Source organism: Seriola dumerili, unplaced genomic scaffold (genome assembly GCF_002260705.1).
Source record: "Seriola dumerili isolate Sdu_G_001 unplaced genomic scaffold, Sdu_1.0 BDQW01000109.1, whole genome shotgun sequence".
NCBI lineage: Eukaryota > Metazoa > Chordata > Actinopteri > Carangiformes > Carangidae > Seriola > Seriola dumerili.
The window spans coordinates 1708932-1723003 of NW_019174364.1; the positions used below are offsets into that span (position 1 = coordinate 1708932).

The following is a 14072-nucleotide window of genomic DNA, read 5'->3' on the forward strand; positions in this document are numbered from 1 at the left end:
CAGCACTCCCACTAGAATAGTATTGTATTTTAATATTAATATTGTAAAAGTTACCATGCAGTATCATTGTTAGAGAGCATAAACCAATCAAAAAACTGCAATCATACAGGTTCATGTCATATCAAAGAGATAGTGGTTTGATGAATCCCAAATTAAGTTCTTGCAATTCGGCCACTTAAATTTGTTTATATACAGTAAAACTGAAATATGGGGCATATGATGGTATTTTTATGGCTCCTGGGGCAGACTACTTTTTTATGGCTCCTAGCAAGATAGGACATGAATCCCAGTGCCAGGGGTCAGCAATTAGGTTCAACTGTGGGCCAATTTTTTTCAGCACTGTCCAATGTGGGGCAACACAGTTTTACAAGCACATGTGAGATGCAGACCTATATATTCTTTGTTTTTGTTTTTTTTTTCCTTGGAGTGTTTTATTTGGTAGTGTTTTATTTCTTTTAATAATAAAACTGATTTATAAAACATGCTGTTTTGGATTTATAACAGAGTAGTGGTCATGTTTTCCATTAGTTAGTGAGTGCCAGCAGTGTTACACTGTAAAACTCACTTGACAAAAAATGACGTTGAGATTCAAATTGCAATGGTTAGGTTATCCACCCTGAATAAACAGTGACCTGTTGACCTCTTCCATTTATGGTTGAAAGGAAATATAGTTGTTCTTGCTACCTTTTAAGAAAACATATTTAACATACCTGTGAAGACACTCATTATTTGTTAGAATTTTTATTTGTTATTATTTGTTGTGACAAGATTTATTCGGTGTTCGTTAGGATTTGCACAAACCTGTTATATATCAAGGCCTAACCCTGAATGACATCGAATATGCCAGTGGTTGTGTTTAATAGCCGCTAGGAGGCAGTGATTGACCTTTCTGCCTCTTGTGTGTCGTACAAAGAAGAAGAAGAAGATCCGTCTCCGCTGCAGCAACAGAAGAAGAAGCTTCGTCTCCATTTTTCATCTGTTTGTTGAAGCCAAGCCATCGACGACCTAGAAGACAACCCTCCGCAATATCGATACTGTACTCGAAGAACAAGCAAAGTGGGTCCTAAAAACAATATTTACGGTGAAATATATTGTCCGTGAAGTGTTCTGTATTTAAAAGGACGCTGTTGGAAACCAACGCAAAGAAGCGTCTTTTTTAACGTTAATCTTAGCCAAGATACGCTAGCTCCGATACGGTCACCCTTCGAATGGTGTCGTCGGATAAAATGGTCTTTAGCTCGCCAATTTAATTACACTAACATTGCCAATTTAAGGCGGTTGTTCTCTTGTATACCTTTGTTGATTGCAGTGCTGTCATTTACAACACTCAAGTTCTTTGTTTATGTTGTGGCGTAGATTATTTGGGCCTAGTGATGGCTATATTTAGCGGGCCACTCTTCAGTGGGCCAGCATTAGCAAGCACACCGCCCAGATTGGTTACTTGCCCCTGGTTTGACGTATGCATCCGTCAAATATGAAATAATACACTCGCCGACATACCTTATAATCCATTAGTTTTATGTGGCTATGTGCTCAAAGATCTTTAATCACTCTAATTTAGGGTTAGGGTTTTTTTGTCTTGATTTTTGAAAGTTTGGCCAAAAATGCTATGCCAGCCATTGCCAAGTTAAAAGTGGTGACTTCATCTACCGTATTATGATGCAAACCTTTAACTTTGCTTCTAGATAAGATACTGACTGCAGACATGTGGGATGGGCCGGGGCCAGGGCAAGGACCACGGGGAGGACCACCCTTTCGGTAAGCATCATTTAGTCATAGGTTCAGATTTAAGAGAAACCTAACCAGTCCAGTAACTGTACTTTTGCCTTTGCTGTTTATCAGGGGTGTGCAATATGGCTAAAATCTGCTAGCAGAGTATATGTTATTTGATAATGTGATATTGATTGCTGCAATGAAGTAGTGCATTTTCTGGTGATACTATTTTTTAACTGTTTAAATCATTTAATGTCTCACTCAAAATTGTATCACATTTCTGCATTTGATGACTCCACTCCTTTTTCTGTTCATGGCAAAATCTGACAGATAAATTAGATACATTTCTATTGTTGCACAGTATATGTACTGCTCATCCCTTCTGTACGTTTATGTTGATTGGTTGGGCAATTTTGAAAAGTAATAGTTCTCCCCTCCATATTGATTTGTTGAAAGCTTTGTTCTTTGGCTATGTGCACATCAAAAAAATCAGAAGCCTAATATATTAACATATATTCCAGTGGTGATCATCGTGGAGAAATGTTTGGGGGCAGAGATCGATCCATGCCTGATTACAGAGGTAGAGATGGGATGAACATGGGTTCCATGGGTCATATGGGCCCAAGACCTCTAGATGTACCACCTATGGACATGAGGAGGATGGATGGACCACCCATGAGGGGGCGTGATATGGACCCACGTGACATGCGAGGTAGAGAGCCAAACAGAGATTTCTTCAGACCTGGAGAAGAGCCAGACTTCAGCCTTAGAAGGCATTATGAAATTGCCATCAGAGACAAACTGATGAATTCCTCTGGTTTCCCGGGACCAGGCAGGAACTCAGCAGACATGGGAGGGAGGGGTATGCCACCAAGGGATCCAAACAGCAAATTTATGGACACGAGAGACAGAGAGTCGTTTCATTACAACACACCACGGTTCAATAACCCCAATATTGATGGAAGAAGAGGGTTTCCTGCAGACCGAATGGAGCGAAATGACGGATTTAGGGACATGCGTGAACGGCCCCCAATGGGCATTGGTGACAATGATCGCTATGATATGGACTTACCTCCACGTGAAAGGAGAATGATGGACACTGACAGACGAGGAGGGCCTCCTTTCAATCCAAGAGGTGGATTTGATTCTGATATGGATTTCAGAAATCGTCCTGGACCATCAGCTGAATTAAGAGGTAGAGACCGATCACCCTTAAGATTTGGAAATAGTGATATCCCTCCAATGGACAGGGCAAGGCCAGACATGCCTTCAGATGTTGCTGGCCCTCATAGATCAGAGTTTATGGGTGCAGAAGACGGTCTCAGAGAGAGAGAGTATCGAGATTCAAGTGACAGTCCCCTTGTGGATTATCGGAGCGGTGAAGAGATGACTCTTGCAGAAGAATGGAAGAACCGTCGAAAGGACAAAAACCCTTTCTTGAACATGGGTAAAGGTATGGGAGGTGTACCTGAACCCAGCTTCCCTGTAGGTTTTGGCAGAGATGTGAATGTTAGAGATCCACCACCGTTTCAGGAAAGGGATAGGCCACCTGTTGAATTTCCAAGGAAAGATGTTGGCTTTCCTCATGGTGACCACTTTTCTGCTATTGACCTACCACCAATTGGCAACAAAGGTCCACAAGACCACCCGCCTCCAGAAATAAGTCCTCTTACTGGCCCTCTTGGTAGAGAAAATGAGAGTAAACATTGGCTTGGAGAAAGGGACCCAAAGCATAATCAGAATAAATCGCATCATGATGAAAGGCCACCTTACCATCAAGAGAAGAATCAGCCTGCACACGAGCTGCAGGAGACAAATGATTGTTTTACAGGGTTGAAAAACATCCCGCACAATCAAGGACCTGTCAGGGGTAAGATGGGGGTGGAACGTGATTTCCAAAACAGCAGCACTGGGCAGGCGAGAGACCAAGACTACAGAGACATTGATTACAGAACAGGGTCCGGGAGGGCTTTTGAGTACAAACGCGAGGAGCTTCAGCCAGCGGAGAAACTCATCAAAGAATCTAAACCAATCACACCTTCAAAATTTAGTGAGTCAGGTTCTCAGGTATGTGTTTGTTTTTTTTCCCATTAGTACTTGTTTAAAATTATATTTTCATTTTTGTAATATGTTGATGTTTCATAACCATAATTTTAATCAATATCTGAAAGGATCAAGATTACAGGAGTGCATCAGTGGAGGACAAAGTTTCCAATACAATATCCATTATTGGTATTCCAAAGACTGCCACAATGGAGCAGGTATTTATCAAACAGAAAAGCAACTTTCTTTTACCAGACTGTGTTGGTAGTAGTTTGCATAGACATCCATTGTATAACTCACTCGGTTTGATATTTTGTTTTGCAGATTCTTGGTGCCTTTGTAGTCCGTGATGGTGTGCCAATGCAGGGGATGAAAATCAAAAATGTTGTGCCAGGTAAGAAAGAAATGTTTCTTTTTGGAACTGTTTGGGGCAGTCGATCGCTACCATGTCCCACGATGTTTCGCTTTTCACGACATTCGAACCTCCGCATTCTTTCTTTTTTATGATCTTGGTTGCTTTTGTTGTTGCTGGTCTGTGTGAACTTGTTCAGAAAGAAGGGGGGGGGGTTCTCTTATGCCATGACAATGTGGGGTCATTGTCAGTAAATGGAGGATTTACCAAGGAATCAACATTAGGAGCTTCGGAGAGTGATAGTCAATGTTGGTCACAAAATATCTGTGACAAGTGACTCACTGAATGTGTCCTTCAGGGACAGTTTATCTAAGTTCTTTGATCGAAAAAAGAATGTCAACAAACCTGAAATGGAAACTGCCTTGTAAGTGCTTTGTTCATCCTGCTGATCTAAACATCTGCTTAGAGTGAAATTTTTCCTTAACGGATCGCTGTACATGTGATTTATATATGATGCCAAGCTTTCTTGTGGAGATTATTATGTCTCAAAAGCCTTTTTAATTTTGTATAAATATATCAAAACATCATCACAGAAAGATATTAGGTGTCTTACTTCATTGGATATAAACATAAATGGTAAATATTTCTGTGTCCATGCTGCACACCATGCAGTCGTTCACTGCCACTGGTCCGGATTATCTGTCTGTTAAGGCATGGCTCTATCAGAGCCTTTCATGGCAAAGTCTGATATGACACCAGTCATCAGAAGACTGAATAGAAAAAAAGCATAAACAAAATGTGTGCTGTCCTGAAAAGGTATGTGTGTCGGTAAAGGTGAAAAAATTCGCTCACTGATTCTCGATGTATTGACGAACTGCTTTCTTTTATGTTTTAGTGGGTGACTGTCATTACTGGCATTGACTAACAAAAACCCATCTGTATTTCAAATGCTGTCCCCAGGTTACAGCTACGATACGGCCTATGTGGAGTTTTTAAACCTCGAGGATGCAGTCCACTTCATGGAGTCCAACAAGGTGGCCCATCCTCGTCACTCTACGAAGGCCGTCTCTCCCATCAGGATTACGAGGGGTTGAGAGGGCATTTAGTAGATGGGGGAGGGAGAGAATCTGGGAACCTGGGGTTGCTATTACTTTCAATTTACTTTGGTTAAGGAGATGAAGGTGTCCGTTGTTGACATTTTTAGTTACTAATGTCTAAAGCCTCAGCAATTAGTCCTAATAATATATTAAATATTAGTATTTACTCATAAAGCCATGTTAGAACTTCAGTACTTGTTAAGCACATGAAAAATTATGAAAACTTTCAACTGTATATGTGCACAGGTAGACATAAATAGGTTTCCTTCTCATTGTTTGCTGACCCTCCTAACCCTAAATTTTCAAAGTCAATCCCAAACTGCCTAACTGGAATAAATGTAACTAGAAAATACAGACGTGTAGGGAAACAAAACAGTCCTCACGTTGGGAGTTTTTAATACCTGCAAGGTTTTAAAATTTAAGGAAGATTTAATGATATAGACAATGAAGGTACCGTACTTAGCCACCATTTCCTATGTTGTGATTTAGTCTTCGAAAGGAATTATCGAAGGGAATTATTATCGCTTGATTTCCACTTTGCTTTCTGCGCCTTGTGAAGAAGTTGTTGAGGATGCAATTTCAGATTGGAACACTTTGCTTACCAATGCTTTAGTGGGCCTTGAGATATAAAACAGGCCTGGGGTAAACAAAAACGCTAGTTGGTGGGGAGCAGATCAAAACACTGCATAATGGTATTTTATCATGGCAGCAGTTATTTTAGCTGTAGTCATGACAATAAGAGTTACGAAATACTCTACCAGGATAATTGATTGGCCAGTGTAGTGCCTTGCTGGAGGATGTCTCGTTGCTTTCTGGCAAAAGTTAAACCGGGTTCAACTTTTTTTGCTGGTCAACGATGTGTTTTTTTGCTGGAGGTTTGCGGTGGCGTCCCCACTGTCACTGAACTGGTCTCCTTCAAATGAATGAGGGGGGCTATGTTTTCACGCAGGACTAAAGTTTGTTTGAATGCAGCTGTATTACTGAGAAACAGACTGTTACGAAGTAACTCTTAATATACAGTACATATTCTTCTCTGCTCACTTTGCAAGAGAAAGTTACCATTTTTTAGATTAGAAAATTATGAAATTATTTTTTTCAATAGTAATCCCAGGACAGGTAAAGCATTGTAGTGATCATAACTTTTGTATAATTTACTCAGCCATACACAGGTCTACACTGCTTCTGAGGGCTTTTTGATTCGCTACCAGCGTGACTCTATGGATAGCAATGGTAGCTGATCTGTCAAGTCAGTTGGGCCACCACTTTGGTGAAAGCTAAAATATCTCAACAACCATTGAACACACTGCCATGGAAGTCTGTACATGCATGTCATTGTGCCCCAGAAGAAGATGCCTGCTCTCTTGGTGATCCCCTGACTTTTCCATTAGTGACATTATGAGGTTGACTTTTTAATTTTTTGTGAAATATCTCAACAACTTTTGGATGGATTGTCATCAGATTTGGTACAAATAATTATGATGCACAGAGGATCAATCCCTAAAGTCTTTGGTGATCCCCTGACTTTCCTTCTAGAGCCACCAGCAGATCAAAATTTGAACTCGGCCAGTGAAAGATGTCTACATCTACTCCATGGATTGGTACAGATTTTGATGCGCATACCCATTGGATAAATCTTAATGACTTTGGCGATCCCCTGGCTTTTCTTCTTGCACCACCATGAGGCTGACAATTGTGGTTCAGAGGGGAAATTGCTCTGCAACTGTTGGATGGATAATTTGGGATGTGGTATAGACATTAGTCGTTTTTGTGAATATTTCAGTTTGTTCAGTTCTTTGGGTTTCTGGTCTAACAATTTGATTTTCTTTACATCAAGCATTACAGCTTCACATAACTTCTAGTGTGGCTGCAGACTCCCATTCTTGTTGTCTTCCAGTTTCTGTGGCAAAATTCTTTTCCTAGTTCAAGGCGTTTTCAGTCATCTGTGACTCTCTTCCCTGAGAGTCCTTGTCCTCTTGATGGTATTCTCTTGAACTTGTCAGTGAATTTTGCCCACTGGGATTTCAGCTTTCTTTGGATTTCTCTGAGTTTATGAATGACGTTTTCATCTTGACAAATGAACAAGTCTTCAGCACTGGCCTGAATTGCTGTGCTTTGATCATATCTCAAATTGATCTTATCTATTGCCTTTATCTTTTTGTAAATGGGATCAGTTGGATTGTTGCTGAAATGTGTAGCAGTTTGTCTGGCTATTTCTCTTAGTAGACCGGTCGATTGTTTACTTTTTTTTTCTTTTTTTTTTCACTACTACTTATTTCTGTGTATGTACTGCAGCAATTTTTCGCGTCCTCAGATTTTAATGCCCACTTTGAAACTATCATGAGCAGTAAACGATGGCTTTAGCTTTGGTTTTTTGAAATGCTTTGGGACCAAGATAGCAGATTGTGTGTCTGGGGAATGAGCACGTGTATGGTTTTTGATGGTTAATTCCATTTTGTGCGAATGAGATAGTCTTTGGGATGGACAGGCACAACTTACATCAGAATTATGGCTGTTTAACACAGTACTATCGATTTGCATAGTACATTTAGACATGCCATGAGGTTCTGGGTCGTCTTCCTCCTAAACAAATGCAGTCTAGTGTTGGGAATGGGGTGTTTACGATTGGAACTGTTTGAATTGTACACCTCACCTGCTGAGCGTTTGGTTCTCATTTGCACTTCAAAGTTCTGTTGATTTCGTTTTGATATTTTTCTGTGGATATGAGTCATCCTTGTACAAGAGTGCGGTGTATTTGTAATAGAGCTGATTGAAAAGAAAATGAATCAGCAACTATTTAGATGACTGATCTTGTCGGTCATGTTTCAAGCAAAAATACCAAACATTCCCTATTTCAAGCTTTTTCAGATATGGAGGTTTGCTGCTTTTCTTTGTTTTGTCTGATAGTGAGCTGCATATCTTTGGGTTTTGGTCGGACAAAACAAGCAACATTTTATGGACAAAATGATTACTTGATTTATTGACAGAATAGGCCGCAGATTAATAGGTAATGAAAATAATCCTTAGCTGCAGCCCTAATTTGTAGTTCCCTCGAAACTATTTAATGTAGTATTGGGGCAAATGGCCTGTGTGAAGCATGATCCTGGACCTGAGCTTTGCACACCACCATAACTGTTGGTCCATTTTATCCTCGGCAGTGAAGAGGAGGGCTAAACCTGCCACAGTGCATGTCATTGATATTACTTTAGGTATGAGTCACCAGTGTCCTTTAATGCTGATTGAATTTTTCTGTTCTTCTTTCAGGGATCCCTAAAGGTTGGCACTAGAACGGCGACCATGAAATTCATCAAGCCAGACGAATGTGAAAAAAGGGTTCATGTGAGTGTAGTGAGAGAAAATGACTGTTTGTTTTCTTCAACAGATTTTGTACCATAAATTCTCACATTAAATACAGTATATTAGATATAATTAAATGCACTATAAAACCAATTTACCTGTATTATAACAGCTCTTATAATAAATTTGGCAGAATTCCACGGCCTTATTTTAGTATAACATTGTTATACCACTGTGTAGCTGAGTTTCTCTCTCTAACAGAAATACTAGTATTAGTTGGTCACTCATTAATTCTCATTAGCCATTCTTTATGATAAAATAAACAGAACAAGCAAATCTGAACATTCATTGAAGGTGATTCCGCAGATTATAATGGAGGAACTGTTAACATCAAACACTGGTAGCAAAAAATTAAAAGGGCAAATTGGAACTGAGCAGAAAACAGTAAGGCTTCTCAATAGAATTTAATAAGATATATGTCCTTATAAAATAATGGAAAGCAGAAATAAAGGTTTGTTCCCTCTAATCATGGCCTGTCCTAGATAGTGGCCCAGATATAGGCCTAACCACTGTTTTCTACCATGTACAGTATCCTGTCACGATATTATTTACCCCACCATAGTTTAACGGTAATAAAAATACCCCTTCCTTCCGATCTCTGTGAATTAGGAATCAAATCACAAAATACCTCAACTCCAGGAGCCCCAGTTGCCCAGACCAGATGAACCTTCAAAGGAACTGAAGACTAACCTGAATGGGTCCAACCCAAAAGCTCCTATGGAGCCATTGTCCCACGGCCTGTGGCAGCGTAGCTCTGACCTGACCCCAGAGGCATGGCAGCAGCAGGTGGACCAACAGCTCCAACAGCAAGAAACCGAGCAGCAGCCAGAGTCCTGGGGCAACCGCAACCTTCCTCATCACAGTTCACACCAATCTGACTCGGTCTTTAAAGACAGTAAAAGTATGTTGACTTAAACTCCTCGCTCTTTTTAGCGCCAAATGTTAGAAATTCCTTGGCTATTGTAATTCATACCTGAGAGGAGTTAACAGCATTTTCTCCTTTTCTCTCTGTACAGCCATGATAATAAAGAACGTGAAGCCCACCACCACAGTAGAGACTATCCTGAAAGCCTTGGATCCCTTTGCATATCTGGATGAAAGAAATGTCCGTCTAGTGAAGGCCAAGCCACCTGGAGCAAAGTGCTTCTGCTTTGTTGACATGGACTCCCATGAGGTGCATAAAAATAATTATGAACCCAGTTTGCTCCTGTCAATAATTTCTTGTTCTAACAGAGTTTGCAATTACCAGCTTTGTAAATTGTTTTCCTGTAATTTTCAAGCATTCATCACAGTGTCTTCTTTTGTAGCAAGTGACACGTCTGGTTGAGCTCCTCACTAAACCCAGACCCCTTTATATTGATGGAGTCAGAGTTTATGCTGAGGTTGCAAAACCTTTGAAGAACCAAAAGTAAGTCACCATGTTGCCAGGTTTTTTCTATCACCGTCTCTAGTTGAAAAATCCCATTTCATTTGTTCCTGATGATTTTCTGTCTGTTTCAGTTTCAGAAGAGATTTTGATAAACCAAACAGTTCTATTCTCGGGTATCCACCTGAGGCCAGCTTGATAGGGGTAAGTTGTGCTCGTCATTGTATTGCTCCATTGTAAAAATACTGAAAAGAAGATAATGGTCAGAGTGCTCAAATTACCGTTTTTTTTTTTTTTTTTTGTTCTATTTTGCTGTGGCATTTCAGCAACAGCAGCAGCATTTCCCACAACCTCCACAGTACTTGCAACCCCTGCAGCCACCTGCTGGTGCTCCTGCTGTTATGCAAGGTGAGACTTCAACAAATGCACAGTCAGATATCTTGCTCCCCATGGACAGTTTATTATTACTAAACTTTTATGGAATAAAATTGCATAAATTGGTCTCAAATAGTCTCTCATATTTTTCTCATCAGGTGATTTGTTGACTGGCACTAATCCCCCTCTGTCGTCAGACCCCATCATTAGCCAGGTAGGTTGTGAAGCAAAAAAGCAAAGATGAGATACCTTGTGCAGTTAACTGCCTAGCTTTGAGAAATATCCTTTAACACCTCATAGGGAGTTGGCTACTGTGAGACTCCAACCGTTGACCCTTCATTCCATGCTGGTGGACCCAACGTGCCCACAGAAGCTGCTGGGATGACCGCCACCCCAGACGGATCACAGGCCTACATCTATGGTGAGAAGCAAATAAAATGATTAAATCCAGAACAGTTTTAGATGACCTTATGTCAGTATTGTTACTACATTGTCATAATGAAACCTGAGATTTTACCAATAGTCAAAGGTGACATATGCACTCGCATTAAACTTTGTACAGATGTAGTCTTTGGTTCACTTTCCCTCTATCCTTCCTTTTTTTTTTTTTTTAAGAATGTTGACTGTAATTGTAAATTGTCACAACATTGACTTCAATTTAGCATTGCTTCTCAAATGATTAGGATAACGATTTTCGTCATCTACTCTGAAAGATCAGTGCTCTTAATATCTCCAGTTTGTTTGCTCATCGTATCCGTTTGTCTTTATTCCTCCAGGCTCTGAGATTCCGGACATGACCAACTATTTGTATGATGCCACGTCGGGCTTCTACTACGATCCTGAGACAACACTGTACTACGACCCTAACTCAAGGGTGAGAATACAAAGACAACGTTACATTGTGATGTTGTATATCCAACTGTGTGTGCTGCAGTCAGTAAACTACCGAGGTCATATTTACCCAGAAGTAATTGTATCTTCTAACAGAACATTTTTTCATGCACATTTATTGAATTTGAAGATTTTAATGTAATTTGCAGACTGTTTTAAAATGTTTTTTACAGTACTTGATGTAAAGATGTGCAAACCAATTGTGGTTTCATTCCACAATCAAGACAAACACCCAGAACCTCCCATTTTTATTTTAATGACAAATGGACTAAAAACCATATCTTTCAGCTGTGTCTGTTTGAGTTGAAGATTTACAAATATCTCCCTCAGGAGGATTGAAATATTTACCTAAAAACCTAACCTAATCACTGTGTGATAATGATAAAATAGGTGTTTTTTTTAATGATCTCTTAATAAGATGACAAAGACTACAGTTTAATCTTACATATGCACTAAGAAGTCGGCCTATATCCACCTTGAATAATTGGTTTGGTTGTTTTTCTTCTCCTTTTCACTTTTTTTGTGTATAGTATTTCTACAATGCTCAAACCCAGGAGTACATGTACTGGGATACAGTGTCAAAGACCTACATCCCAGTTCCAGGAGGGAAATCTGCAGAGACCCAACCTGTGCCCATGACCGCTGAAGACCAGGCCATTCTTTCCAACCCAGCTGCAGATGCTCCTTTGGAAATGAAGAAGCCATCAGTGCCTCCCCATGCTGCAGCAGCTCAAATGTCTGCTCCGGAGATTGTCCCCACTTCGACAACCACTCCCGAGAAGAAAGATGATGATGATTCTACTAAAAAGGACAAAGATAAGGATAACAAAGAGGAGAAACCGAAAAGTCTTGCTGCTGTGAAGGTAACACTTCAGTTATAATACCAGTGCACAAAATACATGTTTAAGAGGCAGGTAGTTAAGGTACTATAAACAATTCTCACTGCCACTAGATGTCGCACTAGACCACCAGCATCTCATTCGGCCACACCTCCGACCATCCTTCAGCCACAACCCGCCCTTCTGTCTTTTCTCAGTCAGCAAGGTGTTACAGAGCCCAGTGAAAGCAGCCACTAAACGCACAATTGAATAAAGTTACACTGTGTACCTGAGAGCCAACAAAAAACAATCCTGCCACAACCATTGCCCCACACTATAGCATTGTTGATATATGCTCTTCAGCAATGCTGGCAGTTAGCCAGCTAGCGATAGCAACATTTGTCAAACAAATGTATATATTACATAGAAAATAGTTGTTTGCTGCTATGTTGTTTAAAAACTTGTTCAGAGAACCTTTAAGTGGTTTGTTGCTGTTTGCAGATCATGAAAGATATGGAGCGCTGGGCAAAGATCCAGAACCGTCAAAAGGAAAGTGTACGTGCCCCATCGCCGGTTCTGAAGACTGGAATGGACGATGATAAGAGGCAGTCTAAGTCGGCTGATGCTGGTTTTGCTATCTTTGAGAGGAAGGTGAGGACACACTCTGCACATTACATGGATTTTTACAATTCATGTTGATATAGGAAGCATGCATATGTTTCATCGTATTCCTTGTCTGTATCCTCAGATCTCAGGTGGAGATGATCTTTTTAAAAAGCCCCTTGCTCCCCCTAAGAAAGATGAAAAGTCAAAGGTATGACTCCTCTTTGCATAGCTCTAATTCCATCTGTATGTCATTGCGCCTTTGACCATACATCACTCACTTTGAATGGTTTTCTCTGTGTGCCATTTAAAAAATCATTGATTAATGAAATAAACAAAACTGGTTGAAGAAGCTGTTTCGAACATTTGTCTGGTTTGTTTCTCAGCGTCCAATGGGCTCCCTGGGTCTACTGGCATCAGACTATGCAGCTGGCAGTGATGAAGAGGTGGAAGAGGATAAGGAAGAGGGAGCTAAAAGCAGTCAAGGCAGCCAGTCTGAAGACAAAGATGACAAACTGACAGACTGGAAGAAGATGGCCTGCCTGCTGTGTAGGAGACAGTTCCCCAACAAGGATGCTCTGATCCGCCACCAGCAGCTTTCCGACCTGCACAAAGTACTACCTATCAAACTGTGTGATCAATAGTAGACTGTGACTTAGTAAACATAGCCTCTAATGCTCAGTGTGTTGTCTCAACAGCAAAATATGGAGATCCACCTTAAGATCAAGAGGTCAAAGAAGGAATTGGAAGCATTAGAGAACCAGGAAAAAGAAGTGAGTGAAAAATATTGGGGTGATTTAAAATATATATAAATATGTATGAGTTGTGTCTCATGTTGTGAGTTGATTGTGGAATGTGTTCTCCACAGCTGAATGCCAGAGAAGCATCCAGATCACCAGAACAGAAAAGAAGAAAACACCATCACCAACAACAGCAGCACCATAATACCTGGGCTGGAAGCTCCAGGTAGGTGTGGTTTAACACGGTGTTATTGCGAATAGAAAAACGGGAAACAAGGCAGCATCTCTGGTTTGATTCAGGATATTTCACTTTGGATACTACTTAACAATTTCCTCTCGGCTTAGGGAGATGAACAAAGTCAGCGAGAGGCCTGGTTTAGGGGCTGAACCTGTCCCGGTAGGTGTGAAGCTTTATTTCATCAATAAACATCATGTGGCGTGTCTTGTTTGTTTATTAAACTTTTAACTGCAAATGTGTCTTTAGCAGAGGAAAAAGAAAGAGCCTGTCGTTTGGGACCATGCCACCTACAAACAAGCAGTACGCAAGGCCATGTTTGCACGGTTCAAGGAACTCGAGTGATCTCATCCGAACACATCCTCACTTTGATATGTGAAGTGTTAAAGACAACCTCGGCGTGAGAAATACCTTTGACTGTCTTTACTGTTTCTCTGCCTCGGACATCACTACACTGTAGAGCCACAGTTTTCTATACAGAGATG

The 14072-nt window shown here is 40.5% G+C and overlaps 1 protein-coding gene across 2 annotated transcripts in view; it reads left to right on the plus strand.

The window, feature by feature from the left end:
- The first annotated feature begins 990 nt into the window (after positions 1–990).
- Positions 991–14072, plus strand: part of LOC111222924 (RNA-binding protein 6-like) — a 13401-nt gene continuing 319 nt past the window's right edge. Inside the window, exons 1-23 of one of the 2 annotated variants that reach the window (XM_022746839.1) lie at positions 991–1056; positions 1686–1758; positions 2235–3780; positions 3885–3974; positions 4081–4150; positions 5069–5142; positions 8467–8541; positions 9169–9460; positions 9576–9733; positions 9867–9967; positions 10060–10129; positions 10252–10333; positions 10459–10514; positions 10601–10721; positions 11077–11174; positions 11722–12054; positions 12511–12660; positions 12758–12823; positions 12999–13226; positions 13311–13385; positions 13481–13578; positions 13698–13749; positions 13837–14072. The exon at positions 13837–14072 is cut by the window's right edge and continues 319 nt beyond it. In XM_022746839.1, coding sequence (XP_022602560.1) covers positions 1706–1758; positions 2235–3780; positions 3885–3974; positions 4081–4150; positions 5069–5142; positions 8467–8541; positions 9169–9460; positions 9576–9733; positions 9867–9967; positions 10060–10129; positions 10252–10333; positions 10459–10514; positions 10601–10721; positions 11077–11174; positions 11722–12054; positions 12511–12660; positions 12758–12823; positions 12999–13226; positions 13311–13385; positions 13481–13578; positions 13698–13749; positions 13837–13932 — 3984 coding nt within the window. In that variant the 5' untranslated portion in view covers positions 991–1056; positions 1686–1705 and the 3' untranslated portion in view covers positions 13933–14072. The remainder of the gene's footprint in view (positions 1057–1685; positions 1759–2234; positions 3781–3884; positions 3975–4080; positions 4151–5068; positions 5143–8466; positions 8542–9168; positions 9461–9575; positions 9734–9866; positions 9968–10059; positions 10130–10251; positions 10334–10458; positions 10515–10600; positions 10722–11076; positions 11175–11721; positions 12055–12510; positions 12661–12757; positions 12824–12998; positions 13227–13310; positions 13386–13480; positions 13579–13697; positions 13750–13836) is intronic. The other variant, XM_022746840.1, reaches the window with a different exon arrangement.